Source organism: Mandrillus leucophaeus, unplaced genomic scaffold, assembly GCF_000951045.1.
Source record: "Mandrillus leucophaeus isolate KB7577 unplaced genomic scaffold, Mleu.le_1.0 Scaffold171, whole genome shotgun sequence".
NCBI classification, from domain to species: Eukaryota; Metazoa; Chordata; class Mammalia; order Primates; family Cercopithecidae; genus Mandrillus; species Mandrillus leucophaeus.
The window spans coordinates 1,098,280-1,125,797 of NW_012101710.1; the positions used below are offsets into that span (position 1 = coordinate 1,098,280).

The window sequence follows — 27,518 nt, forward strand, 5'->3', positions numbered from 1 at the left end:
ACCCGAGGCTGCACACGGTGACCCGAGGCTGCACAGGGTGACCCGAGGCTGCACACGGTGACCCGAGGCTGCACAGGGTGACCCGAGGCTGCACAGGGAGCGAGGCGTTTGGCTTCTATATTGCATGCAGCAGGAACCCCTGCAGGACATGTACAGGGGAGTGGCCTGGTCTGGGTGTATCTTAGAAGATCAGTGTTGCTGCTGGTAGGTGAATGGTTTAGAAGAGGAAACAGAGCCGGCTGGAAGGCTGCTGCAGTGGTCCTGGCGAGAGGTACCAGTGGTCTGAGGCAGAGAGGAAAGGGATCAGAATCCTAGTTAACAGACTCACAGGACTGCTGATCCAGGGGGTGTGGAGGTGGGGGCTGAGGTCCAGGGAAAGGAACTGGGGACTATTCCTAGGGTTCCGGCAGAGGAATACAGAAATGCAGGGTGCTGGGAGTAGAGATTTGGGTGGCTGCAGGAGGTAAAAAATAAATAAATAAATAAAATAAAATAAAATAAAATAAAAAATGCAGTGGAAAGAGGTTAAGTTGGAGAGGTCTGTGAGACAGCCCGATACAGACATCAAGCCTCTGGGCTCCATAAGTGATCCTGGAGGCCTGGGTGAAGGATATAAATGTTTGCGTTATCAAGGAAAATACGCCACTAAAAAATCACAGGAAGGCATGCGATTTCTCAGGAAGAGATTCCAGGGAGAGCGGAGAGGCGTGAGTGGGTGCACACAGTGGGGGACACGTCACCCAGCCAGCCAAGAAGAGAAGGGAAGGAGGGCTTGGCGGCTGGAGGAAAGCCAAGGCTGTGAGTAGCCCACGGAAGGAGCGTGTTTCATGCAGAAGATTTCCAAGGACGGTGGTAAAGGGGCAGAGGGGTCCTGGAAGGTGAGTCGGGAAGAGGGTACTGAACACGTGGCACCACGTCTACGCTGGAGAAAACCTCCCACAGACGTGAGCAGTGGCGGTGGCGGCAAACTCTCAAGGCACCCAGGTGGCGGGCATTGTTAACCCATTTCCAGCTCGCCCTGGGAGTGACACTGCGGGGCTTTGCTCGGAGCAGCCCTGTGTGCACGGCCCTCCCATGGGGCCCCAAATCCACTCTCCCCCAAGAGCTTCTCTAACTAAGGACTTCTTCCCTTCCCTCTCTCAGGTCCTGCATGGTTTTTTCTCTTTCCTAAAGGGCAGGCTGTGTTTGAAACCCTGAAAAGCATTACAGCCTTTTATTAGTTGTTTTGGATCTGACCCAGAAGTAAAGGTTAAGGACATTAAGAGCACACACAAAGATCTGATTATCGTCCACGGTGACAGTTCCATTTTGCTACTTACTGTTTTCAGACAGCTCCACGATGTAATAAAGAATAGGACTGTTTCCGTCAAAGGGCCGGACCCAAGAGAGCACCACGGCGTGGCTGTGGGAAGAATTAGGGCTGGCCAGGAGGTTCTGAGGTGAATGAGGCAGTTCACTTGAATCGAAGGGGATGAAAAGGAAAAAGAAGAAAACACACATCAGAATCCATGGTGAGCCTGAGCTCTTACAGCAGCCCGTCCTGCTGTGTCATGTTTGGGAAGTGAAGAACATAAAATATGCCCCAAACGCAAATATTAACTCTCTTCCTCCCAAAAAGGGACAGACAAAACCCAGCTTCATTATTCACAGTGTTATTTTGTTTACTGGTCATAATTTCATTGAACCCTTATGCTAGCTACCAAAACAAGTACTAACGCTGTCACATAAATAGGGAGAGGGGACGTAGACGTTAACACATACATTATTATTATTTTTTAAAATTTTTTATGAGACTATGTCTCGCTCTGTTGCCCAGGCTGGAGTGCTGTGATGCGATCTGGGCTCACTGCAACCTCTGCCTCCCGGGTTCAAGCGATTCTCTGCCTCAGCCTTCCTATTAGGTGGGATTACAGGCGCCCACCACGACGTCTGGCTCATTTTTGTTATTTTTAGTAGAGACGGGGTTTCACACCATCTTGGCCAGTTTGGTCTTGAACTCCTGACCTCGTGATTCACCCACCTCAGCCTCCCAAAGTGCTGGTATTACAGGCGTGAGCCACCGCGCCCAGCCTACACATACATTATTTAATTGAGAAAACTTGGTCAACAATTTGTTTTTACAACTAGAGGCTGGCAATGGAAATGCCACATACACAGGAAAAGGTCGGGTACATTTCACAGGAACGTTTCCAACAGTAGCCATTTGGAGTTATGAGAGAAAATGCCCGCACGTATTCTTAGACAACACAGTTGCCGCATTTATTGACAGCATGAGGTTACATTGTCATTATGTCTTCTGCTGGAGTTACGGGGATTTGGGGGAAGCACTTAAAAGAAAATGTGGTGAAAACAGTAACTAAAATCCCATGGAAATGGTAAAGAACACATCAGCAAGGCTATAAAATGGAAATGCAATTAAAGTGAATAAATTCTTTAAATAACTTTCCAGTATAAAAAAAAAAAAAGGTTTTTACTGGGATTTACCAGTGACAAAGCTGCAAAACCCTACTATGTAGTTTCTACCAAGGCTGACTCTATAACCTTAAAACCATGAGCTGCCCAGGCCCCGTATTCAACCTTCACGTCTCCTGAATCCGGGGCAGGATCCCGTGCCGGGGCTGTTCTGGCTGGCTGCCCCTCTATAAATGCTGCCAGGCAGTGCCGGGGAGAGGGGATGCCGAGTGTGACCTGGCTTACCGCTAACCTGTTTTTGGTCTCTTAGACATCAATTACTGCTGACCCACATGGGTCAGAACAAAAAGCCGTAATTATACTTGATATTTTTAATTTTAAAAATGTACTCATTACATTTTGAAATTTATTAAGCTGTTTTGTGCTTTCAGCTCCCTAAGAAACACAGCTCCAATCCATGCACACCATTTATAAGCATAGTAATATTTCTAATGTAGACTGCAACTACATTGTAAGTTAGTGCGATAAAGAATAAACGTGAGCACAGGATGTCGTCTTGTTTTCTCTTTAACTGTGAATTAAGTTTTGAATCAGAAAAGGAATTGTTCGTTTAATTTTTTTTTGAGACGGAGTCTCGCTCTGTCACCCAAGCTGGAGTGCAGTGGCACAACCTCGGCTCACTGCAAGCTCCGCCTCCCTCCCAGGTTCACACCAGTCTCCTACCTCAGCCTCCCGAGTAGCTGGGACTACAGGCACCAGCCACCATGCCCGGTTAATTTTTTATATTTTTATTAGAGACGGGGTTTCACCATGTTAGCCAGGATGGTCTTGATCTCCTGACCTCGTGATCCGCCCGCCTCGGCCTCCCAAAGTGCTGGGATTAAAGGCATCAGCCCCCACACCCGGCCGTTCGTTTCTTTTTTTTATTTTTTGTATAGAATGGGTCTCACTATGTTGTCCAGGCTGGTCTCAAACTCCTGGCCTCAAGCGATCATCCCACCACAGCCTCTCGAAGTGGTGGGATTATAAGCATGAGCCACTGCACCTGGGCGGAGCTGTCATTTCTATTTCAGTTCTCCAATAACCGAATCTCCATTAGAGGCGGAAATGCCAGGATAGAAATATCAATTCTACTTCTCCCAAGCCCCATTTCCTATTCCCCCCCCTGCAATCTGAATCAGTTTGGTCTAAAACTAAACCAAAGTTGTTCAAATAGTCCCACCTGAAAAGAAAATACAAACAAATCTGACAGACACAGCCAAATAAGATAGTTTATCATAAAGAATGTATCTGATCTGAGATGGAACTTCTAGACTGTTGAAGTTTCCTGAATTACCGGGATGGTTTTTGTCACCATGGTGCGCCTCTCAGACCACAGCTGAGCTTATGCTTCTTGGGGGGACTCATGGTGGGCCCCAAGATCCTTCCAGGATGGGTCTGGCCATGCCAGGGAGGCCAACCATGGGGATTAGAGGGTTGGGGCTTTGAGCCAGTGGTGACGGCTCAGCCTTCTGACCTCCGGGGGGTGGAGGGGGTTGAAGACTGGGTTCAACCATGCGGCCAATAATTCAACTCTGGGAGGCTTGGGGTCAGTGAGGGTGGTAGGAATGCAGGATTTGCCCTGGGTGGCAGAGAGGCCAGACAGGGTCAAGGAGAAATGCAGTGGCCTGCACAGAGAGATCAGGAACGAGCTTATGGTCACAATTTTTGGACTGTCTTCTTGACTTTGGCTCTGGGACCCCAAGGGCAGCTCATTGGAAGCTGTTCTCACAGACTGGACACACTGTCAGATGATCATCTGTAATAGTCAGGACGGGAGACAGACCGTGAAACTAAAGGTGTATTAGAGGCTCGAGGAGCCAGGCAGCTCTGCAGACACACACAGTAGGAGTCGGAGAGAAGCCGGAGCAGGAGAGGGTGTACAACCAGCTCAGGACAAACCCTGCAAAACAGACATTCTCGGGCCAGGTGACCATATGCTATAAGATGTGGACAGGCTCCTAGGAGACAATAGGAATGGGTGACCTGTGGCCCCGGACAAGCTGCCGTGTCTCTGCACACTTTCTCTGATGACCTCGAGGGGGTTATGTTTGATCGAATTCTAAATTCTGAAAGTCTGTCTTTCCCACAGAGGTGAAAACACGGCCTCTTGCACTTGATTTCAAATCATGCTTCTCTTAGCCTGAGGTGAGAAGTCACACAGAAATGACCCATCTTCCAGGTGAGGGGACTGCCTTTCTCTTGGGGCTGCTGTGCTGTGCAGACACTCACTGAAATGGAGGCTACTCCCTGGGCAGCTTCTGTCCTCCAGGGGTCAGCTCTCAGTCCCTGGAACATGCTCACACATATCCCTCCATCCCTCTGCCCCCCCAGCTAGGATGTGATTCTAGTCGGAGTGGTTTCTGATTTCCCTCCTGCCAGCAGACCACAAGCAGCAGAGGAGAAGGATCTACCAGAAGTAGGCACGCCGAACAGCCAAAATGGTCGCAAGAGCCTGAGCTGAAGGGATGTAAAAAGATTTTTTTAAAAGATTAAAAACAAATACTTAAGAACTTAGAAAGCAAACTAGTCTTGAGGCATTCAGTGTAGGTGGCAAGAGCTACCCGCCCAGTGGTGCCTGAGGATCCAAGTGCCCGTGATGTGCAGAGGCGCACGCATCCTTCTCTGCTACTGTCCCACGAAGTCACTCCGTTGACTCAAAGTCACACTCGGTGTGATGGACCAGTACAAAGTGTAATTTTTCCATAGATCACAGGACTCAAGCATTGGAAGGAAACATTGATTTTTCCCAGTTTCAATCTCTCCCCTCTATGAAAATTCCCTCGATAATATCTCGTGTGTAAAATATTACCTGTTTCATAACCTGAAGGGCTTTGTGACAGAGAGACATATCTCAGAGATACTGCACGTTCAGTTCCCGACCACCGCAATGAAGTGAATATCGCAATTTGCAAGTCACACTCATGTTTTGGTTTTCCAGTGCACATACAAGGTCTGTTTATACTCTACTGCAGTCTATTAAGTGTGCAATAGCATTGTCTAAAAAACATGTACACACCTTAATATAAAAATACTTTATGCTAAAAAACGTGAACAATCATCTGAGCCTTCGGTGAGTCACGATCTCATTGCTGGTGGAGGGTCCTGCTTGGATGTTGATGGTCCTGCTTGGATGCTGACGGTGAGTCACGATCTCATTGCTGGTGGAGGGTCCTGCTTGGATGAGAGTGGTGGGTGCTAAAGGCTGGGGGGACTGTGGCAATTTCTTCAAATGAGACAGCAGTGAAGCCTGCCGCGTCAATGGACTCTTCCTCTCATGAAAGACTTCTCTGTAGCATGCAATGCTGTTTGATAGCATTTTACCCACAGTAGAACTTCGTTCGAAATTACAGTCAATCCTCTCAAACCCTGCCACTGCTTTACCAGCTAAGTTCATGCAATATTCGAAGTCCTTGTTGTCATTTCAACAATGTCCACAGCATCTTTGCCAAGAGTAGACACCATCCCACACGACTTGTTTTGCTCATCTCTAAGAAGCAAATCTTCATCTGGACAAGTTTGATTATGAGATTGTGGCAATTCAGACCATCTTCGGGCTCCACGTCTAATTCTACTTCTCTTGCTATTTCCACCACATCTGCAGCTACTTCCTCCATGGAAGCCTTGAACCCCTCCAACCTTATCCACAAGGGTTGGAATCAACTTCTTCCCAACTCCTGTTAATATTGATACTCTCACCTCCTCCGATGAATCACAAACATTCCTTTTTTTTTTTTTTTTGAGACGGAGTCTTGCTCTGTTGCCCAGGCTGGAGAGTGCAGTGGCGTGATCTCGGCTCACTGCAAGCTCTGCCTCCTGGGTTCACGCCATTCTCCTGCCTCAGCCTCCTGAGTAGCTGGGACTACAGGTGCCCGCCACCACGCCCAGCAGATTTTTTGAGTTTTTAGTAGAGACGGGGTTTCACTGTGTTAGCTGTGATGGTCTTGATCTCCTGACCTTGTGATCTGCCCACCTCGGCCTCCCAAAGTTCTGGGATTACAGGTGGGAGCCACCGCGCCCGGCCCACAAACACTCTTAATGGCATCTAGAATGATGAATCCTTTCCAGAAGGTTTTCCATTGACTTTGGCCAAATCCGTCAGAGGAATTATCATCCATGACAACTATAGTCTTATGAAATATAGTCCTTAAATAATGAGACTTGACGGTCAAAATTCCGCCTTGATCCATGGGCTGAAGAACAGATATTGGGCTAGCAGGCATGAAACCTCCTTGTATATTCCCATCAAAGCTCTAGCGTGACAAGGTACATTGTCCATAAGCAGTAATATTTTGAAAGGAATTTTTCTTTTCTGAGCTGCAGGTCTCAAAAGTAGGCTTCAAATATTCAGTAAAACACGCTGTAAACAGATGAGCTCTCACCGAGGCTTTGCCGTTCCATTTACAGAACACAGGCAAAGTAGACCGAGCATCGTTCTTAAGAGTCCTAAGATTTTCAGCATGGTAAATGAGTGTTGGCTTCAACTTAAAGTCCCCAGCTCCATTAGCCCTTAGCTAACAAGAGAGTCAGCCGGCCCTTTGAAGCTTTGAAACCAGACACTGACTTCTCTGTAGCTAGGAAAGTCCTAGATGGTATCTTCTTCCCATAAAAGGCTGTTTCGCCTACACTGAGAATTTCCTGTTAGTGTAGCCACCCTCATCACTGTTCCCAGCTAGGTCTTCTGAATAACTTACCTAGTTTCTCCATCAGCACCTGCTGCTTTACCTTGTACTTTTATGTTACGGGGACGGCATCTTTCCTTAAATCTCACAAACCAATCCCAGCTAGCTTCCAGTTTTCTTCTGCAGCTTCCTCACCTCTCTCGGTCTTCACAAAACTGACGAGAGCTATGGCCTTGTACTGGGTTAGGCTTTGGCCTAAGGGAATGGTGAGGCTGGTTTGATTTTTCTCTCCAGACCACTCAAACTTTCTCCACATCAGCAATAAGACTGTTTCGCTTTCTTATCATTTGTGTGTTCACTGGAGCACTTTATATTTCCTTCAATTACTTTCCCTTTGCATTCACAGCTTGGCTGACTGTTTGGGGCAAGAGGTCTAGCTTTTGTCTTGTCTTGGCTTTCGACATGCCTTCTTTACTAAGCTTCATCATTTCCAGTCTGCTTTCTAGTGAGAGATGTACAATCCTCCCCTTCACCTGGGCGCTTAGAGGCCTTCGCAGGGTTATTAACTGGCCAAATTTCACACTGCGGGTCTCAAGGAATACAGGGGCCCAAGGAGAGGGAGAGAGACAGGGAATGGCCAGTTGGTGGAGCAGTCAGAACACACACGGCATTTAGAGCTTAAGTTTGCCATCTTACATGGGCGTGGTTCATGGTGTCCCCAAACAATTACAATAGTAACATTCAAGATCACTGATCAGGGATCACTGTCACAGATACAATAATAGTGACAAAGTGTGAAACATTGTGAGAATTCCCAAAATGTGACGCAGAGACACTAAGTGAGCACACGCGGTTGGAAAAATTGTACCAATAGGCTTGCTTAACACAGGGTTGGTGTAAACTTCGAATTTGTAAAAAAACAAAAACAAATGCGCAATATCTGAGACATGCAATAAAAGACGGCATGCCTTATTCTGGAAATATAAACTGTTTCTTTCTTTCTTTTTTTTTTTTTTTGAGACAGAGACTCGCTCTGTTGCCCAGGCTGGAGTGCAGTGGCATAATTTCGGCTCACTGCAACCTCCGCCTCTGGGGTTCAAGCAATTCTCTGCCTCAGCCCCCCGAGTAGCTGGGATTACAGGCACCCACCACCATGCCTGGTTATTTTTTGTATTTTTAGTAGAGACGGGGTTTCACCATCTTGGCCAGGCTGGTCTTGAACTCCTAACCTTGTGATCCACCCGCCTCGGCCTCCCAAAGTGCTGCGATTACAGGCGTGAGCCTCTGCGGCCAGCCACTATTTCTTTAAATAATAAGTTTTGGTTATTTAGAAAATGAACCTTTGTGAGACCCTTGACTAACCCATCAATAACAGATAAATGAGGCTTTAATATATTCTGAATCCATTTCAGAAAATCTTATCTAATGGGGATAGATTGCGTCGAAGCATTACTCTGCCAACTTTGAAAGGAGATAAATGATCAGCGGAGTGACTCACAGACAGTGATAAGCGCACAGGCTGATAAATGGAAGAGGTCCCAGAGAACAATGGAAGCGAAGCCCAGTGCTGAGTCACTTTGTAATTTAAAGAGAATAGGGGGAAAACCACCGTCAGGCACAGGACACCTCAGGAATATCAGAAATTAACAACAACAGTAACAGAAACCCAACTGTACGAGAGAGAGATGAAGCGAGGTGTGTGTGAGAAAAACAGTTTTGAAAAAAGACTTGAAAGAAAGCAATTGGTGGAATTGTGGCTGTAGGGGGTAATTGCTCTGGCAGAAGAGGATCAGATAAGTACTTTTTTTCTATATAGAAAGCCTTGGCCCTTTAATGCGCAAATGATGACTTGGTCAAACCCATCTTCTTTGACTTCACTCTGAGGATGAAGATGACGGGGCTTGATAACTCTGAGGGAAACAGTATTAAATTCTTCACTCCTTATGATGGCTTTGGCAGAAGTGGTTTTATAGAAAGCAACCTCTCTCACTGCCTGAGGGCCTCCGAGTCAGCTCCGTAAATTGGGTTTTCTCCAGGCTCATGAGAATTAGTCTCTGATTTCAGGAGGAGAGATGAAATGCTAATTGGGTCTTTAAATGATTTAACAATTAATCAATCCATAAGGCCTTAGGAGCCTGGTCCCTCTGGTGTGCTCAATACAGGAAGATGCTTTGGGGAATATGAAGTCATCGCAGAAACCGGGTCCTGTCCCCACGGCACTGGAAAACTAGAGGAAAGACGCTACTAAAACAAGGGGTGACCAGCATTTAATGATGACTTTTGTGGTTAATTTACAGGCTGCCTCATGGAACCATCTGGAGTTTTAGAAGCCTCTTCTCTCGGGGGGGATGAAGGCAGAGCCCTCCTAAATTGGTCCTCCTCAGTAAGGCAAAAGACACCATCTCATTTCAGCTCAGTAAGTGGAGAGAGGCTTACCCAGACATTTACTAGGTTCCTACTGTATACCTGGCACTGGTCCAGGCATTGAGGACTCAACAGCAAACAGACACATCTCGAATCGATGTCAGAAGGTCATAGAATGTGGTCAGAATAATGCAGGGTAAAGGGCTAGAAAGTTCCCAGCCCCAGAGGCAGGGTGCTGTTAGGAAAGGGGAAAACAGCATTCTTGTATAAAATGGTAAGAAAGCACAAAGAGCTGTAACTTAGAGCATCCCTCCCCAGCTGGCTTCCACACCAGGATCTTACAAACCCCGGGTGGATGCCACCCTCACAGCCATCCTTTGAGATGAATGATACCACACCCAGTCTACAAGGTGAGAGGCCGAGGCTGAGAAGTGAGGTGATTTTTCCAAAGTCACACAAGTAGTGAAAGGCAGGCAGGGCCTCCTGGGCCATCCCTTGCTCCTGTTGGCCCCACTGCTGGCCAGCAGCCCCACCAGGACTGTTCCGGGTGTGAGGTGGGTGCGGGGGCCGCCCCTTCACTCAGCCTTAATGAGGTGAAGCTTAGTGATGAAGTGTAAAACACAGGGCAAACAGACGTGAGAAGAGGCCAACGGCTGGTCTATTTTTGAAAGCTCACTTCTAAGGCTCCTAATTTCTATATTTAACAAAGCAGCTTTTAACTGAAGTGGAGAGGCAAGGAGAAAACAGGCTTTCAGGCTCCTCTGAAGGACATTGTTTAGCCATAAGTACCTCTCAGTCCCTTCCCTTCAGCAGTATGAGATTTTTTTCTTCTTCTTTTTTTTTTTTTTGGTTATCTGAGTAAATGATGGAAACATTACAGAGCTCAGTTTGAAAGTTACCTGAGAAGGACAGAATGCCCTGCAATTATGGGTTATTATTGTTATCATTCTATTGCCATTGCTGTAGAGTCAAGCCCTGTTGGATCTAAAGAAACACCATGAAGGAACACCTTTACCAATTCATCCAGGTTTGGGATAGAGGAGCCCTTCATGACACTAACAATTCACGAGGAACAACTGTCTTCCAAATCAGTTCTGTAACCAGTTTGTACTTAAATTGGTTTGAATCACAAATTTGCAGAGATTTCTATATTTAGAGATGAGATGGTTTACCATTACAGAAAGCCTATTATTTTATACATACAGCAACATTTGCTGAAAAATGTATTTTACTTAGAGGAAATCAAATAAGCAAATAGTAGGGAAGATATGTAAATCAGTAGAACATAAAATTGTGCAGAATAAAAAGAATGGGCTATATTGGAAGTATGCAATTTGGCTTCTGCTGACAGAGTCTTTATGAACTGCTAACACGTATTTATTTGATACCAACGATGGATGATCTAAGGTTCTCAAAGGTAGTTTTAAAAATGTGCATAGTACAACAGCTCCTAGGAACTCACTGGCCATATCCTCCTATATTATCAAAATGAAAAAAAAAAAAAAAAATCCTCAGCCTGAGATCCGAAAGGGAGGAGGAAAGAGGCAGGAGCAGGGCTGGATGAGGGCTTTGGGTACCTGTTGTCTGGGTTTTGGTAGAGTGACATGAGCTTGCTTGTTTACCCATGGTGGGGAAACCAGGGCATGTGAGCATCAAGGTAAGAGTGGGGAACAGAAGGAGGCCTGCCAATGGGCGGAGACATCCACACATTCATTCATTCCTTCATGCATGCAGGAAGGCAACAACCAACCAAAATACATTTATTAACACCTGTTATATACCAAACACTACGTCAGGCACTCAAAATTCAAAACAGTGCCTCCAAGGTGCTTCTGTGCCAGGAGGAGAGGGAGCCATGAAGACATGTTCGTCCTCTGCAGCATGATCAGGGCTACCAGGAGGATGAGCTGTGCGCAGGGAAGAACTGCAGGCAGCATCCTGGTAACTGAACAGCAGGAAGTGCTACTGCGGCTGAATGCTAAGGGGTGCATGATTAGGAAACCTCTGGGGAAGCCCACGGATGACGGGCACCCAGCCGCAGGGGCAGTGGATGGCTGGGGCTCATGAAGGGCAGAAAGAGCCCAGGGATGTAGGCTCCAATGCCTGAAGGCAGGGGCTGGGGGAGACCAGCCTGCCCCGTGTGTACACAAAAGCTGGAGGACCCTCTGTGTGGCAGACTTGCAGCTGCAGCCCTGGACCCTCAGTGATTCTCTGGAGGACCCTCTGTGTGGCAGGCTTGCAGCTGCAGCCCTGGACCCTCAGTGATTCTCTGGAGGACCCTCTGTGTGGCAGGCTTGCAGCTGCAGCCCGGGACCCTCAGTGATTCTGTGGAGGACCCTCTGTGTGGCAGGCTTGCAGCCGCAGCCCTGGACCCTCAGTGATTCTGTGGATGACCCTCTGTGTGGCAGGCTTGCAGCCGCAGCCCTGGACCCTCAGTGATTCTGTGGAGGACCCTCTGTGTGGCAGGCTTGCAGCCGCAGCCCTGGACCCTCAGTGATTCTCTGGAGGACACCCTGTGTGGCAGGCTTGCAGCCGCAGCCCGGGACCCTCTGTGTGGCAGGCTTGCAGCCGCAGCCCTGGACCCTCAGTGATTCTGTGGAGGACCCTCTGTGTGCCAGGCTTGCAGCTGCAGCACCAGGACCCTCACCCCACCGCCGACGGCTGATTCTGTAGAGCCATGGGGACTCCTGCTGCTTCACGACTAACCAGAATGACCTCTGCTGTCTAAAGAGAACAAGGGGTCATCCTGAAAGGAGACAGAACAGGAGGTGGGATGGGATTTTTTTTTCAGGAATGGATGGCACCACAGGGCCTTCTAGACTGGCTGCTACACATCGTGAACCTTTTACATCCACAAATAGGGGCTGGAGGAAAGCTGTTGGTGAGTTCCACTCATTTCCACATGCCTGTGGCAGACACAGAAGCCACATGCTCGGCACTTAGCAAGCATTCTTTTCATTTTTAATCCCCTCAGCTGGAGTCTCGGGATTCAGGGATCAATGAGACAGGGCTCCTATACTCAGAGTGTTCAAATTCTATTTTTAGGCAATGATTTCGTATACGGAATCTTTCCTGGATCAAAGGGGGCAGGGTCCAATGAGGAACATCTAAGATTGCCTTTGTCGAATGGCCCAGCACGTCAAACGGTGGCCAGGGACGGATGGGCTGGGTGTGCCCCCGGAGTTGGCCGCTGCCCTGACGAGTGCTCGGTTGGGATTTTTTATTTTCAGGTTTTATTTTCGTACTCAGGCACTCAGGGAATATTGAGAGAGTAGTGCTTTTAAAAAGCAAATAAATACATGTCAGAAAAATAGAATGTGTCAGCAGGTATTTCTGCTCCATAAATAGAGAGGGGAGTGGAGGATGAGAGACAGCAGAGACAGAGGAGATTGACGGTTCCCACCTGAGCTCTTCGGATCCCCCAGGAAGGTCCAGATTGGAAGTAATGGGCGGTTGCTTTCTGTTTTCAGGATTTCACAAGACTTAATGGAAAGTATTTACCCATGGAGAGGCAGCTGGGACTCACTGAAACCCCAAGTCCAGGTGGCTTTCATGGGAATGACCTCACCTCAGCGGTTCCACCCCAGCATCTCTCACGGATTGGAAGCTCTCAAGGGCATTACGTGGAAAAATGAACTTGCTACTTAAGCGCAGAGTGGTAAACAGGGCCTATCAGGATAAGGTGTCCACAGGAAAAATATGACAAAAAGGATCCACGGGGATAAGAACCAATGATCACACCACCTACACCAAAAACAAAACTTCTCAATTCTGAAGTTTAAAGAAACTACAGAAAAACCTTGTCCATATCCATAGCTACGTAGCATGACGCACTGGCCTCTGACCGCTGACTTGGGACACAAGACAGGTGTGACACGTGTGAAGTGGCAGTCACTGACAGGGGTGCAGTAACGAGATAACTGGGAACTGACTAATACCAGGCATCTCAGTACTCACATTACTTCCAGCCGGGCCATCCTAGAATCGTTCCCGCCTTCAGAAACAATCTCGCAGGTGTAATCACCGATGTCACCCGACCACGTCTGGCTGATGAGAAGGGACCCGTCCTTCTCCACCACGATCCTAGATGTGCTCGATGGAGTCAGGGCCACGTTGTCCTTCTTCCAAACGTAGCTGTGGGCCAAGCAAAGGGTCTTGAGTTACAAACCCCACAGGGACAGAATCACTGGTCCTTCCCTGTCTCTTAAAAAGCAAGCAACTAACAATCTTGTGAATGCACTTTACAAACCACTGAATTGTGCTCTTTAAAAGAGTGATTTTTCTTTGCTTTTTGTTTTGTTTTGCTTTTTTTGTTTTTGTTATTTGAGACAGAGTCTTGCTGTGTGGCCCAGACTGGAGTGCAGTGGCACGCTCTTGGCTCACTGTAGCCTCTACCTCCTGTTCAAGCAATTCTTGTGCCTCAGCCTCCTGAGTAGCTGGGACCACAGGTGTGTGCCACCATGCTCGGCTAATTTTTTTTTTATATTTTTAGTAGAGATGAGGTTTTGCCACGTGGCCCAGGCTGGTCTTGAACTCCTGGCCTCAAGGGATCTGCCCGCCTCGGCCTCCCAAAGTGCTGGGATTACAGGTCTGAGTCACTGCACTTGGCCTAAAAGAGTGAATTTTTTGGGAGGCCGAGACGGGCAGATCACGAGGTCAGGAGATCGAGACCATTCTGGCTAACACGGTGAAACCCCGTCTATACTAAAAAAAATACAAAAAACTAGCCAGGCGAGGTGGTGGGTGCCTGTAGTCCCAGCTACTTGGGAGGCTGAGGCAGGAGAATGGCGTGAACCCGAGAGGAGGAGCTTGCAGTGAGCTGAGATCCAGCCACTGCACTCCAGCCTGGGTGACAGAGCAAGACTCTGTCTCAAAAAAAAAAAAAAAAAAAAAAAGAGTGAATTTTATGGCATGTGAATTAAACCAAAATATAATAATAAAAAAGAAAAGCAACCAGATATCTTGGTCATAATACACAAACAGATGCTGAGGTTAAAAACAGAGCAATGAAAATGACTGCCCCTGCCTGACTGATCTTGTGTTCTAGAGATGAGAAGTCTGTAGAACCATGGGCATACCTGTCACCTATGAAAACGGCACTCAACATTCCTGCACCGGTAATGCTCCTGGAGGACAAGAGTATTGTCTGGACAGGAGGCAACGACTATTTAAAAAAAACTGCAGAGTGGAATTGCTCGACTCATGGAAAAAAAAAAACACACTTCAAAAACATATTTTCTTAAAATTTGACCATTCTGGCAGATGGTCCTTAAAATTGCATTTCTTTCTCATTTAATCTATCTGTAGCAATTTGAGCACATTTTTCTTTTCAAATACAGAATCAACTGAGAGGCTGCCCAGTCTTTAGATGACCACGGGCAGGGGCAGCACTCATTGCTATATGGAATGAAAGTGCTGTTTTTCTTTTCCACAATAATGTGATCGGATTTTCAAAATGTGCCCAGTTCTTTAAAGCCTTCATATTCATAAGCACCGACATTTACAAACTACTCTTATCAGCAATTACCCTGAGATAGAACAGGGCCGATTCCACAAGACGGAGATGGACAGATTGCTCACCCCGGGGCACCGCATCCGGCTGGAATGGCCACTTAGGGCCTGGCGCTCCTCAGGGCAGAGCAACCCTGGGATGAGGGGCGCCCTGAGAGCGAGTAACCCAGTTCCATCTCAGGAAGGGGCCTCCAATTTAATCACATATAACAAGCTACGGGGAAACCACAGAGATCCGAGGGGGTTCTTTTTGAGCCGTCAGAGTAGCAGAAAGCAGACTTCCTCGAAGTCATACTCCAAATCATTTACGAAGGAGCTCTTTCCCAGGCCTGACGACCGACCGTCTCCAGGGCAGCCACAGGGTGGGGGGGCGGGGGTGTTCTAGGTCATCTTTCACTTGCTAGTTTTTGTTTGTTTGTTTTGTTTTACATTCGGCACCCTGGTACCTAAACCAAATTTGGATTCTGAGCCCTGGGAAACCCCAGGGAGTTGGGTGGAGACATGGAAATTTACAATTGGCCAAAGGCCCGCTAGAAGCGTGAGACAACAGCCGCGGAGTCTCCGCGTCCTGCTGCTGACCGTGCACCCACAGCCGTCCCCTCTGCTCTGGGTGAGGGGCCCCAGAAAGTAGGAGGGCGTCTTGAGTCTGCCCATTCGACTCACGCACTGTGCCCCTTCTGGGGTAAGGCTGGAGTGGAAATACTCTGATGACTGGATTTTTCTTTTTTTACTTTCAAGGCTGATTCCAAACATTTAAAACTATTCCGAAGGTGGCTGCTCTTCAGGGAACAGCTCCCCATTGGCGCCCACCTGTCTGCTGCCACAACTTCACCTGGAGTCTCATATTTTGCACAGTTACTTTCCTGACCTGAATTCAAACAAAGACGGGATATCAGCATTCCTTTAGAGAACCCTTGGCCGGGCGCGGTGGCTCACGCCTGTAATCTCAGCACTTTGGGAGGCTGAGGCGGGCGGATCACGAGGTCAGGAGATCGAGACCATCCTGGCTAACACGGTGAAACCCCATCTCTACTAAAAATACAAAAAATTAGCCAGGCGTGGTGACGGGTGCCTGCAGTCCCAGCTACCCAGGAGGCTGAGGCAGGAGAATGGTGTGAGCCCAGGAGTCGGAGCTCGCAGTGAGCTGAGGTCGTGCCACTGCACTCCAGCCTGGGCGACAGAGCGAGGGTCTGTCTCAAAAAAAAAAAAAAAAAAAAAAAAAGAGAACCCTCACATCTGGTCTCCTTCTTGACATGTACCTTCCCATGAGTGCGCTGGGGGTTGTGGCTGCCTTTGTCCCATGCACAGGCCTCCCTCCCCGCCATTTCACAATGAAATTATCCGGAGAGTAAATAACTCCCCCCGCAGGGAGCGGCACAGCCCCCATGTAAACACTGCTGAATCCTAGTCGATCCCTCTGGATTTTTCTCTCACTGAGTATCAGCCTCTGACAAGTACGTTTTACAGACAGTGTATTAACCTTGGTAGGAAGAAATCATGAAAAGCAGCATTAAAGTCATGAAGTGGAACATAGCTCACTGTAAATAATACATAAGGCTGGAGTGGAAAATGGGATTTGTGTGATTAATGATGGCGCCCACAACCAGAAGATGCCATAATCAGGGACCTGCCGCTGAAATCAAAGTTCCCCCAATTCTTCTTCCTCTTTTCGACTTCACTTCAGAAACTCACAGAATATCAACAAGCCCCAAAGCATTGTAACTGATTGTGCTCACCGGAGGGAAACCCGGGGGTCGTGCGTGGCTCCACAGTGCAGCGTAGCCGTGGTCCCCTTAATCACCACGTGGTCCTCAGGAGGGTGGACGATAGATGTCCGATCTGAAAAAACACAAGTCCCGAGTCAGACGACATGACAAGTGTGAGAGTTTCTGCCCTCGCGGGGATAATGCCCTGGTCATCTGACATCACAACCTCCAAGTTTTCTCTCATCTTGGCAGAGTGAGGGTAAATGGATCGTTCTCAGAAATGCTAGGGGAGTTAACAACAAGCAAAAAAGTCAACCACTGCAGCAAAGTCTGTCAACCCACCCCCCTCTCCTAAATCACCTTTAACCTCAAACACCATGGAAGTAAATGAACACCGACCATCCCATGCAGGTGTGGATGAGGTTCTAGGCGCTAAAATAAAACTTAGATTCTCTTCCTAGATGACCATCACTCTAGTCATTTCTAGCGTCTGTGTGGCACGTTGTGAGTCTGCCAAATGCTTTTGTTTAAGTTGTTGTATTTATTCCTCCAGACACTCTTGTGAGGGCTGTCATATTACTGCTCTCAGCTTTCAGGAAAGAAGACGGACGCTCAGAGATGCAGTGACTTGCCCACCTCCCGCAAGCCAGTACGGGGTGGGGACCTGCAGCTTGCCCGTGCGATGCGTCACTGTTTGCACCCATACCTCTAAGGGGGACCTGCTCTGCTTCCAGGAACAGAGCCTAGAACCTGGGAGTCAGGAGGCTAAGTTGGAGGCCAAGCCTGACCTCTGCTAATGATGAGTCCAGAAATACATCTCTGCATCTTAGTTTTCCTGGATATGGAAGGGAATGCTAACATCACTAATAGTTGTACAGATTAAAGTGGGCAGAGTGTGTGAAAATGTTCTGTAAAGCCAACAAAGTGTTATCCCAGTCAGGCTAGTGTCATTATAATGTTGAATCTCAGCGATCCACAAAATTTTCTGGTGAATGATCTACGGAGATTCAGATGCCACTTTTTCGTAAGCTTTTTAATATCCTACTGCTCAAGGCCATTGCTTCAGTTCTGATTGCAAAAGTTCACAAAACTGCAACCTCAGGCATAAATGGGTTAAATGTATGGTTACTATTTAGGGATATATAATGAACGAAGTGATTGAGAGAGTCATCCACCAAATGGAACAAAAGCTGCTTTTTACTACTTGACAGCATAGTGGGAACTTGGATTAATTTCCTTGAAACTCATGATCATTTTAGAACACTTAACAAATTAGAAAGAGTTGTTTATCAAAGTGGACACCAACTATATGATAGAAAATGCTAGACAAATATGAAATAAAGCACAATGATTTACTTTTTCTGGAAGAATGGCATTTTAACAAATTACTCCCTCAAGCAAGTTAAAACTTTCTCTCCTCATGTAGATAGCTTTGTAAAAATCTGTGAGTGAGCGCTCTTTTGCTTTTTAAATAATGAGCTTTTAGTAGTACAGATTGAGACGAGACAGAGAGGAGAAAGTATATTGGCAACTGAAGCTAAAAAGTGGCAATGGGGGGCCATTTGGTCCAATGTTTAAGCTCCAGAAAACTACTCTGCATTTCCAAAACATGTCTCGTTGATTAAAAAAAGGGCAAAAGCTGGAGAAACAATGAAGATTTTCCTTTCAGTTCACTCCTAATATACAAGAAACACTGATAGTTAATATATTAGAAGTGTTTTAGTTTTTCATAATAATTGTATGGCAAAATATTCCTTCTTTAGGATTTTAATTCTTAATTGTCTTATAAATTGCTTACAAAATTAACCAACACATCAGTTTTGTGATTTGAGCTAGTTTTGTGTAGTATCTCCACTGACTTTAAGAAGTCAATCTTTTATCTCTCCTGCAATGTCCCCATTACATCTGAATACATTTTCTAATTATTCTTTTAGACGCTGAAAATTTCATTTCTCAACAGATTTCTATAAACTAGTTGTAAAAATAATCATTCTCTTTTGATTAAATTAGCAAGCCCAAGGGCATGTTGACATCCCCGAAGCACATGACGACACGATGATTAAACCGTGGCTAATAAAAGGCTGACGTGTGAGGGCTGCTCCTTACTCCACACGGTGAGCGTGGCCGATGCGTTCAGGGAGCCCTCCGTGTTGGCCGCATAGCAGGTGTAGTTGCCGGCATCCTGGATGAAGACGGGTGCGATCTGTAGACCCCCCGATTCAAGAAGCATGAACCTAGGAATCCGGACAGAGCCACTGGCCAGAATGTGGTTTTCTGAAGAACAGTAGAGAAAAGAGGCATGTTACAGTCATAACACTGGAAGGAAAGGAAGATAGTGGTTAGAGCCATAAACAAGTAACATGGCTCGGCTCTGTGTCCCCAGCCAGGTCCCATCTTGAATTGTAATCCCCACACGTCGGGGAAGGAATCTGGTGGGAGGTGACTGGATCCTGAGGGTGGTTCCCCCACGATGTTCTCCTGATAGCAAGGGAGTTCTCATGAGATCTGATGGCTTAAAGGTGTTTGGCACTTCCCCCTTTGCTCCTTCTCTGTCCTGCAGCCACGTGAGATGAGCCTACTCCCTCTTCACCTTCCACTATGATTTCCTGAGGCCTCCCCAGCTATGCAGAACTGTGACTCAATTCAACCTCTTTTCTTTGTAAATTGCCCAGCCTCAGGTATGTCTTTATATCAGTGTGAGATCGGACTAATACAACAAAGAAATAACTTAAGGAAATAATCAGAATAAAGTGAAAATTGTATGCAAAGAAATAACTGAAGCGGTATCTGCTAGCACTGTTTAGAATAACAAAAACCAAGAACATCCTACTTGCTCAATATTGAGAGATTTGGTTAAACAAACTACGATCCATGAATGCGATTGCTATTTTTGGGTGACCGGTTTTTAGTTTTCTTTATATCTGCATGTATTTGAAACATTTTTATATAAAGCTATGATGTTCAAAATTAGGCAGGAAAACAAGAGACAGTAAGAGCCCAGCCCTGTTATTGATCTGTAGTGTCCCAGATCTTCAGCAGCCGTGTCTGAGTGCCGGGATTGTGCCTCTGAGACTCGAGAAGCTGCCATGCGGTTTTCCAGCAGGAAGAGAAAGATAAGGCTTTTGGCACGTCAGCCCGATACAGGCCAGCAAGTATGAGGAGCTCATCCGTGTGAATCAACAAGACTCAGCACAGACTTGTTCAGGATGGACTGTGTGTGCTGTTCTTTCAGTGGCCCTCGTGGAAGGGGCTATGGGAACTGCAAAGGCAGCCTTCCCAGAAACTGAACCCACAGTGGGCTGCAGCGTCCCAGGTTGACGGGGGAGGGCATGGAACGATGTGGCCCTGGAAGCATCTTTCTTCAACAAAACAGTGATCCTTAATTCTGAACGTCATAAGGAAGAGCTCCACTTCACAGTGGGAGAAGTAAGTGCTAGCAGAGTGATTTCACATCCAGTGCTTGATGCGGGAAGGCCCGAGGAGGCCTGAGGCACTCTCTGAAGGGCACGGGTAGTGAAGAGCGACATATGCACAATTCTTCTCTCTTTCTAATGTGTGTTTCCCTTTCTAGAAGGCAGGGATCTTGTCTGTCCTATTTATCCTTGTGCCCACGGTATCTTGCACCTGGTGGGCATTCTGTAAATCAGGGGTCCCCAAGCCCTGGGCCGCAGACCTGTTTGGAACCGGGCTGCGCAGCAGGAGGTGAGCGGTGGCCACCGAGCACGACTGCCTGAGCTCCTCCTCCTGTCAGTTCGGCAGCGCCATTAGATTCTCACAGGAGCGCACACCCTCCAGTGAACTGTACGTGCCACGGCTCTAGGGTGCACACTCCCTAGAAGAATCTAATGATCTGAGATGGAACAGTTTCATCCTGAGACCACCAGAGACCATGGAGAAATTCTCTTCCAAGAAACTGGTCCCTGGAACCAAAAAGGTTGGGGACTGCTGCTGTAAGAGGTTATTGAATCTTCATTGAGTGAACCCATAAATGAATAAACAAGAGAGTGAGTAAGAAGCAAGCCCTGGCCTGATAGGTTATGTTCTACATGGGCCGTGCAGTTGTGGGTGGTGGATGCTACCCACCTCTTTTCCAGGTGATGGCGGGTTTGGGAGCCCCGGACACCTCACACCTTAGAATGGCTGTCATCCCATCGGTAACCGTGGTGTCTGTTGGCCGCTGGGTGAACACTGGAGCAATATCTGAGAAGAAGAGTTAATGAAATGATGAGGGCCTCGTTCCCCTGAGATGCTCACACCAGCCTGGCGGAGGATACTGCACGGGCTTCAGAGAACCAGTCACAGAGATAACTGTAGTAATACGAAAGGAACGCTGTTCAGGAGGGACGGCAGCCCTCCACTGTTCGTCTCCCAGGAGTTACCTATCTTTGTTTACACCCTGGAGAGAAAATACAGCATCACGATGTAATAGACACACAAGTGGGAAGGTGCAAGGGCCCAGGAAGAACAGTTTCAGATGAATGTTAAAGAGAGCAGAGGCATTTATTTAGATCAGCCAAAAGATTGCTTTTGTTCTTTACATGAAAGGTAGCCCACACCTATATTTCCAGTACTTTAGGAGGCTGAGGCAAGAGGATTGCTTGAGCTCAGGAGTTTGAGACCAGCCTGGGCAACACAGCGAGATCCCTGTCTCTACCAAAAATGAAAACTTAGCCAGGTATGGTGGTGCGCGCCTGTAGTCCCACGTACTTGGGAGGTGGAGGCAGGAGGATTGCTTGAGCCCAGGAGGTCAAGGCTGCAGTGAGCTATGATTGTGCCACTGTACTACAGCCTGGGTGACAGAGTGAGACCTTATCTCGAAAACAAAAACAAAAAAACTAATTATTGAATATAAAATGTCATCCACAAGACGACACTTTCTAGGATCCTTTCTAGGATCTGTCCCGAGAGCTAAAATAACCAGGTTTCAAAGACCTCCATAAAGATACATTTCTGGGAGGTGTCATGAGCCCCAAGCGCGGGGTTTCTTCTTGTTCGTGGGGGATGGTCAGGGCCTCCAGCAGTCCCGACTCAGACCGAGGAAAGACAGGAGGAGTTCCTGATGGCTTCAGCGAGGGCTCGCCTGACTCTGTGCTACCCAATAACAATTAACCGGAACCCCTCGTACGACAGTGATCTGCATCTCTCAAGTCTTCTGTGAGGGTCCCTGGGCTGATACCCCTCAAGGAAAGAAGCGAGTAGACCTCACGGAACCCAGGGCACAGCCGCTGCCTCTTCCTGCACCTGCTGAGAATCCCATGGACCACGGCAAGTCCCAGAAACTTCATTGCCAGGACCCTTCCTGAAGCCAACCCTGTCTCTCCACCTCGCATACAACCACCTGAGTCCAGGGTCTTGCCAGAGGCTGCAGGGTCCTCTAACAGGTCTCAACACTTCTGACTGTCAGGGTCCCTGAGGTAGCCAGCCTTGGGCTGCCCTTTGAAAACTACAAAGGCCTTCATGTCCCTTCCCTGCTTGCTCACAGCTCCCGAGGCTCCTCCTGTTCTCAGTCCCTGTCCCTGCCTATCCCTCTGCCCTCTGGCCCATCATGGCCACCCTGCTTGTCACTGAGCCCCATCCTATCCGTCTCCGTTCACCTGCACTACATGCCGAGCTTGTTCTTCCAAGGCACTTGCTGTCCCCTCCAGCCTGTGCAATGTGCATGTCCCCGAGAGTTCACACTTCTGCTCCTTCTAAATCTCTCCTAGAGAAGCCCCCTCACACACTGTCTGGGGGAGACCCCCGGCTCACTCTGCCACCGCACCCACTCCCCTTTTCTGCAGCACCCCTGGCTGGCTGGAGTCATCTCGTCCTTCACTGCCTTTCTCCTCCCCGCAGACCCTCTGTCCTGGAAGCACAGGAACCTCGCCTGCCTTCCTCACAGCTGTGTCCCCAAAGCCTCATCCAGAGTGCCCAACACAGATGCTCAATAGCCGCTTGCTAAATGAGCAAATCAATATCGATTTTTTAAAGCACATTTTCCTTTCATTAAGGGTATTTTAATTAAAAAATTCATTTTGCACATAACCTCTTACTACAAAGCAGATAACATGATTGCAATCATTTATTTGTTTGTTCACTCACTGACTGCCATGGTAACAGCTTAGGCAGCACTTTCCTTTCCATTTCCAATCTGACCCTCGTGGGAATCCTATCATCTGGGCTTGCTGAGCTCCATTGTAACGGACGAGAAAACTGAGGCTGAGAGAAACCCAGTAATGTTCTCTGGGCTATCCTTTATTCTCATTCCTAAGTCTCCCACCAGAATGGAGATTGGCAAACGACAACCTGGGGGCCAAATTCAGTCTGCACCCCGTGTTCGTAAATAAAGTTTTATTGGAACACAGCCACTCGCATGTACTGAGAATTGTGACTGCTTTGAGGTGACTACAGCAATGCTGAGTAGGCTACATCTTTCAAAGCCAAAAATATCTACCGTTAGGCCCTTCGCAGAAAAATCTTGTCAATCCCTGCTCCGGAACGTCCCGGTTCACGATTGCAAGATAGGCTTCAAATAATTCTAATCGATCAAGACTCATCTTCTGACTTGAGCATCCAATATTATTTCTACTGCTTGAAGCAACAGTGGTTTCCTAAGCTCCAAAGTGAAAGACAAATTTGACCCGAGGGCAAGATTCAAGGAAGGGACCCCCTAGTTCACCAAAACACATGCACAGCTTGCTACACACCTAGTCAGTCTCTTCGCAGGCTCTGGGTGGGAAGAGCCCTCAGCTGTGCACACAGTGACATTGATTTGCTCTCTCCAACAGCTCTCACCCCTGAGGATATCAGCATTTTGCTCCCAAAAGGGCAAACGTGAAAGGTATATAGTTCCGTAATCACTAGATTCTACTTCATTTTAGAAGAACAATATTATACAACCATGGGAGATTAAAAAGAAAACCCACAGAAACAATGAAAACCTTTACCTTGAGTTTATTTTTCAAAGACAGAGTGCCAGGGTATTTCTGTTAATGGGATAATAAAAGAAACTCATGAAAGAACTATAATCGTTCAAGGAAAGTAAAATAGAGAATGAATGTAAAAAAAAAAAAAAATAGAAAAAAGATAAAAAGAAAAAGATGAGGAGTGAGCTATTCACTCAATAGTCCTTCCAATTCTGTCCAGAAAATAAGGGGAATTTTTTTTCTACTTCTCCTCAAGAAAGAGGAGGGCTTAGTGTAGGAAGAGGCAAGGCTGCCCGGAGAAGAGGAGGGCACTAGGGGCGGGGAGTGACAGGGCATCTGTGCAGCAAATGGGCCTACGCAGTTTCCCCACAGGACCCACAAAGGCTTCAGGTGTGCTTGAGAGCTAGCTCTCCTGGTCTGGCCACTTCTGGCCACATCACCCTCTCCGTTTACCTCAGGGGGCTGAACAGATACTACCACTTTCTGTGTGTGTTATACGGGGCAAAGTTTGGGAAGTTCTGCCTTGAAGGCCCAGTCCAGCAGGTCTGGCTTTGCCGATAGGTGAGGTAGCCGTGGGCCTGGGCGTACCCCCTGGATATACCCAGGTAGCCGTGGGCCTGGGTGTACCCACTGGTTAAATCCGGGTAGCCGTGGGCCTGGGCGTACCCCCTGGATATACCCAGGTAGCCGTGGGCCTGGGTGTACCCACTGGTTAAATCCGGGTAGCCGTGGGCCTGGGCGTACCCCCTGGATATACCCAGGTAGCCGTAGGCCTGGCCGTACCCCCGAATATACCCAGGTAGCCGTGGGCCTGGGTGTACCTACTGGTTAAATCCGGGTAGCCGTGGGCCCGGGCGTACCCCCTGGATATACCCAGGTAGCCGTGGGCCTGGGTGTACCCACTGGTTACATCCGGGTAGCCATGGGTCTGGGTGTACCCACTGGATATGTCCAGGTAGCCGTGGGCCTGGGTGTACCTACTGGTTAAATCCAGGTAGCCATGGGCCTGGGTGTACCCCCTGGATATACCCAGGTAGCCGTGGGCCTGGCCGTACCCCCTGGATATACCCAGGTAGCCGTGGGCCTGGGTGTACCCACTGGTTACATCCGGGTAGCCATGGGTCTGGGTGTACTCACTGGATATGTCCAGGTCAGGTAACTGTGGGCCTGGGGGAACTCACTGGTTACATCCAGGTAGGTGTGGGTCTGGATCTCCCCTCCTTCATTGCTGGCGAAGCACTGGAAGATTCCGGAGTCCTCTGGACGCAGCTTCTGGATGCGCAGGCCTCCGCTGGCGAGCACTTTGTATCGAGGATTCTGGAGCCTGCTGATGGAGATGGCATCCTTGTACCACTGGAGGGTGGGAAGGGGGACCCCTGCGTAGGAATGAGAATAAATAGGATTTTAAAAATAATTCCTGACGTGAGGACTGAGGCACATCTGTTGCAAAGGCTAGAATGGCAATATTTTAATAGGCATTTTCTTGTCTATTCATGCTTTCAAACACCCTGTAAGGAGCTATTTTTCTCGTTGTACATGAAGCAATTGACACAGAGGGGCATTGAGAGGAATAGCTGGCACGAATTCCGGCAACCCCGGCTGTGGTGCCTTCCAGGCTCCACTCTGAACCCACGCAGGCTCGTGCTCTTGTTTGGAAAGAAGGAGATACCAGCTGAGACTGACCTTAAGGTTCAGATGGAGATGAAGCCCTCTCTGTTCTGCAGTGCCCTACTCAGCCACTGTGGGAGGGCTCGGGCACAGGGTCATAGGGGCAGAGGAGAGGACACAGGCCACATCCCAGGTCTGTGCCTCGCGGACAGTGTCACCTTGGGCAGAGTACATTACCTGTCCCTTTCTTTGTCTCTGTTTCCTCACATGCAGGTAACTGAATGATCATCATGACTTCAGAAGATTGAAGATTGGATGTGTCTGTGTGTCTATGCGTGTGTATGTATATGTATGTGCATGTGAGTTTGTGCATGTGTATATATGTGCATTGTGTACATGTGTTTACGTGTGTATATATGTGCATGTGTTTATGTATATATGTATGTGTATACATGTGCATGTGTGTATATGTGTGTACATCTGTGTATATATGTGTGTACCTGTATATACGTGTATACATGTGTTTCTATGTGTGTCTGTGTGAGTTGGCGCATATACATGTGTGTGTGTATACATTTACGTATGTATTTATAAAACTCTTCCACCTGGCACCTGGTGAGTGCTCAAAGGCAGTATCACTATTCATCCCAACAGCTAACAATGAAAATAAGTGCCATCTTTTAAACAACCCCTATCAAAAGGGTTGGATACCACGGGCCTTCATGGAGTTCTACTATCTCAGAGGAGCAATTTATTAGGTTAAGTAACCTTGTTAAGGGTTGAGGAGGCACAAGAGGTATTCCATTGTGGATACAGGAAAAGCTGACTTGCTCCAGAGGCATATCTAGAGACTTAGCTCTAGATCTCAGATGGTTCTGTACCTCAGTTTCCCTAAATAGAAAGTGGATTTAAATAAAAAACCTATCTTGACATGCTTCAGTGCAAAGCACACCAAAACCCCTTGATTTAAGATGGCACGTGGCTAGGTGTGAGATGTCGACTTTAATAAATAAAGTTAATGCCATGGAATATCTCAAGATAATGTCTTCTCAGATTCTCTTCTTTGCCTTAATTATGTTTCCTGTCACTTTTCATTAAGTCAGGAAATTTTTAAAAATCCATTTCAAGGTAAAAGCATAACCATTTCATGTAATATCTCATAATAGCAGTTACACGATGTCGCTTTCGTAAGGAATAACCACTTCGCATGCTGCTATAGTTTCACTGTCAAAATTAAAAGAAAGCAGTAAATTATATGACGGCAGTGCAATGTCAGAAGATCTGTTCTCTCCATATTTCTAAGTCTACACTTAACAAGCACTTTACCCTGCAGAAGTCATGCAAAAAAAAAAAAAAGCCTTCTCTTGTCAAAGGGAGTTTAAGATTGTCATTTGTTGAAAAATAATTGTTAGCACATAGGGAACTGAGAGTATTTCTATTTTGGGGCAATTTAATGTCATAACAGAAATCTTATCCCCCGCAGTATCGTATACTCTTATTTCTGAAATACAAGCTCTCTAAATATTTTATAGCTTCACATTCACAGAGTTGTTGGCCTTCAGAAGTTGGCACTTACACAACAAAGAACAATGCAACCACCGTAAGAAAGACAATTCCATGTAAAATTCATCTTACTCTTCTGTCACTTCCCCCTCCTCCCATTTGCTGCATCAGTAGAGCTGGAACAGAGAAGAACAGAGAGAGAACAGAGCCGTGGACAGCAGCCGCTGTGAGCTGGTCAGGAGCTGAGGACCAGAACTCCTATTCAGCCAAGTCCCGGATGGGGAGCAGTGGTTACAAAGCACAGCGGGTTGGGAGGGGGTCTCTGGCAGAGGCTGATCTTTCCCTCCACCACCAGCACTGGAAGGGTGACACAGCACTGGAAGGATGATATACCAATTTCAGGAATAAGAAATGGCATCCACATAGTTGCCGGTAGGGACACATGACATTTGTTCTAAGTCCGGGGCTTCAGGTCCTGGGCGAAGCCAGTGTTCTGGCAAGAGCCAGGTGGCTGCTCTAGTGGCTGACAGATTTGCGTTTGGGTCCTGCCTCCATTACCATGTGGCCCTAGGTAAGTTATGTACCCAGCATTTAATGAGCAACTCCCACAGGCCACACGCTGGGCAATGACTTCATAAGAGAAGGATCCCATTTCAGCTCGTGGCCCAGTGCCTTGGGCACGTTACTTAACCATGCTTTCTAGGGCTTGGTTTTCCTGTGGTACCGTGAGATAATTGTCTTTCTCCTAGGAGCTGTTTTGAAGATTTACAAAACTGGTAGTCCTTCTTACCCTCCAAGCTCTTAGGGAAAATTCCATCCTTAGGACGGATGGGTACAAACAAAAGAAA

At 47.4% G+C, this 27,518-nt stretch overlaps 1 protein-coding gene across 1 annotated transcript in view; it reads right to left on the reverse strand.

Moving 5' to 3' along the window:
- The window catches only part of SDK1 (sidekick cell adhesion molecule 1), a 707,360-nt gene that overhangs the window by 315,858 nt on the left and 363,984 nt on the right, over positions 1-27,518 (reverse strand). The window contains exons 9-14 of the mRNA XM_011976935.1: positions 24,741-24,935; positions 20,738-20,854; positions 18,761-18,928; positions 16,685-16,787; positions 13,395-13,571; positions 1,320-1,456 (exon numbers count right to left, since the gene is read on the reverse strand). Of these exons, the coding sequence (XP_011832325.1) occupies positions 1,320-1,456; positions 13,395-13,571; positions 16,685-16,787; positions 18,761-18,928; positions 20,738-20,854; positions 24,741-24,935 (897 nt within the window). The remainder of the gene's footprint in view (positions 1-1,319; positions 1,457-13,394; positions 13,572-16,684; positions 16,788-18,760; positions 18,929-20,737; positions 20,855-24,740; positions 24,936-27,518) is intronic.